This window comes from Pollicipes pollicipes, unplaced genomic scaffold, assembly GCF_011947565.3.
Source record: "Pollicipes pollicipes isolate AB1234 unplaced genomic scaffold, Ppol_2.1 Scaffold_4219;HRSCAF=4965_pilon_pilon_pilon, whole genome shotgun sequence".
NCBI classification, from domain to species: Eukaryota; Metazoa; Arthropoda; class Thecostraca; order Pollicipedomorpha; family Pollicipedidae; genus Pollicipes; species Pollicipes pollicipes.
In genome coordinates, this window is record NW_023596448.1 from 10,552,488 (window position 1) to 10,557,487 (window position 5,000).

Consider the following 5,000-nt stretch of genomic DNA (forward strand, 5'->3'; position numbering starts at 1 on the left):
TAAGCTCTTTTACAAGTCATACCTTGAACACGAAATGTCACGCCCAAAACGACCAGATGTGATGCAAACTGTTTCACAGTGCACTGTAATCTTACGGAATTGTTTTACAGTCCGATTCAATTGCGAATCGTCAGTCATTTCAGTGTCCAGTGGTTTTCTCATCTGAACATGTCTGTATGATGCCTCGGCAGATTGCACCCCAATGTTGTTACATACCGAGACCAGATGCCGTGTACTAGAATGTGTAATCGTGTTTTACGCCTGCCCTGATGACGAACCTCTGGGGGCGGACGGGGGGGGGGGGGGGGGACGGACGGGGACGAGAGCAGGTGAGAGCAGAGCGTTGTTGGCTCCCTCCCGACACTGCAAAAGTCGGCAGTTGAATTGACCTATCATTTTTTATAAATTCGCACTTCTTGTTCTCTGTCCTCTTTCAGTACGGACTTATCACAGCTGCGTGAAGAGTGGGTGCTCAAAACTACGGAAAGGACAAATGGAAGGATATGTAAGTGATGAAGTTGCGAAGCATTCTAGGCGTGGGAAGCCTTTGGGAGACGGCAAATATTATGGCAGTTATTTGTCTGGCGATTGTGCGTATCACTCTTGTTGTGGCATTTCGTTGCCGTTGAGGTAGTAACAATGTGCTAATCGCATCAGTTTACACCTATCGAGGCGTTATAACATTTCATCACGCTTTGCCCTCATAGCTGCACGCAATCTGTGAACGTGGGATATTCACGCATTCTGAATTGCGTTCACGCATTCATTCATTCATTCATTCATTCATTTACGATTCAAGGATCAAAACACATCACGCGGTTCAGTCTTGCTAAGGTTCCTCATTCGTTACGAACCTACCAGCTTCATCACGCGCCGCGTTATACTCACACGGATCCCGACCCGCGATCGCCCATGAGACCTGCCACAGGGGCGCTACAGGTGTAACGTTAGCTGTTTATCCAACTGGCAGGGATATATCGGGCGCTGACGACGAACAGACGTTCCTGAACTTCCAGTGCTATCCCGACAAGGCGACACTGGACTTCATCGTCATCGTCGTCAAGCATCTCGGTACGCGGCGCGGGCCAGCTCCTTTGGTGAATGTTTCGGTGATTACAGTAGAGTCGCAAAAGCACATGCGGAAGGCATATCTATGTGTGTTGATATATGTCCATGCACCCAAAGAGCGCAGACAGAAAATATTAACTCGCCGGGTGAGAGGCTTCTAAAAAGGATGAGTTTCACTGGCGAATTGTGCCACCTTTCCATGTATATAAAAGTATGCGTCTAATATTAAGCGCGTGTCTGGTTGAGAGCGCAGCATGGCAAGCGTTCGATAGGTAAACCATCTCGCATTGAAATAATTATGCTTCTATTATTTGATTTTGAATGATGCATGTTGGAGTGTGCTGGCGTACCAATTGTGCTCACTATTCCCATGTGATTATGCTGGCGTACCAATTGTGCTTACTATTCTCCATCTCTGAGACTGAGCGCGCGCTTCCCGTGTCGATTTTCCGGTAGCATGCAAGGGCATATGAATAATGCACTTAAGTGTATGCATAGTGCGTGTGTTGTGCACAGGCATTACTTTCAATACGTAATTTTATTTACCAATTTGTATGTCAGGATCGCGCACTGGGCTGCCAAACACGGAACGATTGTAAGCGAGCCACGTTCCATAGATGGCGATGCTCAGAACAATCATATTCTCCTGGGTCTTCCAGAAATCAGTCTCGAGTATTTCCTCGAGGGGGTCGGCATGCACTTTGTTGACTTCACCATCGAGAAGGGGTACGGCGAGATGCTGCACACGCTGGGCAGGACGTTTCACGCCTTCCTGGACAACCTCGACTATCTGCATGGTGAGATGGCCTTCGGGTTCAGGACCGGTGGCAGGAGGCTCCTATGGGTCAGGCGGACGTGTTTGAAACCATCCGTAGCTATCCAGCTGCGCATCCTGATTCTGGCTCAGTCTGTCCTTCGGGTTCAGGTCCGGTGGCGGGCTCCTATGGGTCGGATCGACAAGTTTGAAACATGCGTTGTTATCAGCTGCGCATCCTGATTCGGGCCGGCGCTCTGGCTCGGTTTGATGCTCTGACTCTGACCCTGACTCGATTAAACGCTGTTCATGATCTTTGCTTTAATTATAACGTGCAACAGGCCGTGTTATAACGAGCTGTTCACTAAATAGGAGCGAGCTGTAAACATCGCGACCAAGGAATATGCAGAAATAAGGCTGTGTAAGCAACATGGTTTAGGACGCGATGACGACCTTGCAGAGCGCATGGCTAATATGCATTTATTTTCCAGAGAGAGGACCGTCAACCATCGCCCTCCTGTCATACATAACATACATACATACATACATACATACATATATATATATATATATATATATATATATATATATATATTTGCATATTTTATATATATATATATATCCATCTATCTATCTATCTATGTATATCTATATCTGTCTATATCTTTATATATATTTGCATATTTATATATATATATATATCCATCTATCTATCTATCTATCTATATCTATATCTGTCTATATCTTTATATATATATATATATATATATATATATATATATACATGCTCAGTCCCATGTCATGTCAATGTCCCACGCCAATGTCATGGCGTGGCAGAGTTAGCAGAGCACTCCCATGCATGGTGCATGTTAATGATTCTCTTCGAGACACAGCGCAAGTGAAAGACGACTTCGGCGGGTTCCGTATTTCTGGGGTTTGGTGAAGCACTCACATGAAAACGGTCAGCGTTATCATATAAGGACGGTCAAAATACTGATGTCTGAACGCAGTGAGCGCGGGGACGCAGCCAAAGTCGCTCCGGGCGACAGTGTGCTGCCCTCGGTCGACCGGCTAGGGATCGTCCGTTGCTTCACCTTGGGTGACCCATTGCCCTTTTTGTTGCTAAATGTGTGAATATGTGAACAAGAGTTATGAATTGGCTGAGCAAGTACGGGACCAGAGACTGCTGATTTAGCCACGCGTAGACATGAAAACAAAACACTTCGCTTAAATCCAGTTGGCATAGGTCATCGCACACGAAAGGAGGCCGGAGCATTTTGAATCTCACGCTCACTTGAGCCTCTTCAGGGTTTGTCCGTCTCGTATCCCCTACAACCTGCTAAGCCATCTGCGAGCTCTATACAGCCAAAATCACTATTCGTGGTGCCTTATGCATAAATCTAAAGATGGAACTCCATAACAAACCACTTGTGTTTGGCGGTCGGATTCAGATCCGCTGAGACTGACAAAACTTAGCCTGCGTTTGGGCGTGGAAGCCTAAAGCTGGAACTCTGCGCCGTGAGTGGTTGAATAGGAAAAGGTGTTAGCATTCTGAGCTAAGGACCCGGCAGCCGAGATGAAGGCCTGGCTTAAATCGTGCGGCTCGAAAGTTTGACTGTTGTCGGTTTTATTCTGGGCCAACGATGCTGTCGGGCTCTATACTGACGCATGCAGGCGTTGCAGCCTTTGGTACTGCGTGATCTGATCCTTGAACCGTGACAGAGTGCTTCTCGTCATGGCAATTGACCCGGTCCTTTTTACGGTGAGCTCAACGCTTTAGCTATGGGCGCCTACGAATAACCCGCCATTGGTAGCAATGAGAGCGACTGTGCTGTTTTCCAGTTACCTGATGACGACAGCGTTCCCCGGCATCGTCATGCCGTCGTTCGCCTGTACGGAGGACGATGAAGACCCAGACGTGCTCTTCGTGGACTACTACTCACGGAGAGAGGGATTGGAGGCGCTGGCTATAGGTGAGCAGAGGCGGGGCGGATTCAGGATCAACCAATGACGAATCCTTGGGGTCAAAATAAAAAGCCGCTTTGCTAACTTTTCATCACTTTGGGTTCGTGCTTGCTTCATCCTGAGTTCATTAAAGCTCTTTTGCCGCGGGTGAAAGCGCTTTGAATTTTCTAAAATCCCAACGATAGTCACCATAGCCCGATTCTGTGCCTATTGGGGTGCCGCGGCCTCGATGGTATGTCACCACAGCCCGATTCTACACCTATTGGGAGCCGCGGCCTCGATGATATGTCACCACAGCCCGATTTCTACACCTATTGGGGTGCCGCGGCCTCGACGGTATGTCCACCACAGCCCGATTCTGTGCCTATTGAAGTGCCGCGGCCCCGATGGTATGTCACCACAGCGCGATTCCCACCTACTGGGGAGCCGCGGCCTCGATGGTATGTCACCACAGCGCGATGCCACGCCTACTGGGGTGCCGCGGCCTCGATGGTATATCACCAACAGCCCGATTCTACACCTATTGGGGTGCCGCGGCCCTCGATGGTATGTCACCACAGCCCCGGATTCTAACACCTATGGGGTGCCGCGGCCTCGATTGGTATGTCACCACAGCCCGATTCTACACCTATTGGGGTGCCCGCGGCCTCGATGGTATGTCACCACAGGCCCGATTCTACACCTTATTGGGGTGCCGCGGCCTCGATGGTATGTCACCCCAGCCCGATTCTACACCTATTGGGGTGCCGCGGCCTCGATGGTATGTCACCACAGCCCGATTCTTACACCTATTGGGGTGCCGCGGCCTCGATGGTATGTCACCACAGCCCGATTCTACACCTATTGGGGTGCCGCGGCCTCGATGGTAGTCACCACAGCCCGATTCTACACCTATTGGGGTGCCGCGGCCTCGATGGTATGTCACCACAGCCCGATTCTACACCTATTGGGAGCCGCGGCCTCGATGGTATGTCACCCCAGCCCGATTCTACACCTATTGGGGAGCCGCGGCCTCGATGGTTATGTCACCCACAGCCCGATTCTACACCTATTGGGGTGCCCGCGGCCTCGATGGTATGTCACCACAGCCCGATTTCTACACCTATTGGGGTGCCGCGGCCTCGATGGTATGTCACCACAGCCCGATTCTACACCTATTGGGGAGCCGCGGCCTCGATGGTATGTCACCACAGCCCGATTCTACACCTATTGG

The 5,000-nt window shown here is 49.9% G+C and overlaps 1 protein-coding gene across 1 annotated transcript in view; it reads left to right on the forward strand.

Annotated features, from left to right (window-relative positions):
• LOC119095805 (soluble guanylate cyclase gcy-35-like) overlaps nt 1-5,000 on the forward strand; it is an 11,954-nt gene that overhangs the window by 4,346 nt on the left and 2,608 nt on the right. Inside the window, exons 2-4 of the mRNA XM_037218659.1 lie at nt 971-1,071; nt 1,728-1,865; nt 3,682-3,795. Coding sequence (XP_037074554.1) covers nt 971-1,071; nt 1,728-1,865; nt 3,682-3,795 — 353 coding nt within the window. The remainder of the gene's footprint in view (nt 1-970; nt 1,072-1,727; nt 1,866-3,681; nt 3,796-5,000) is intronic.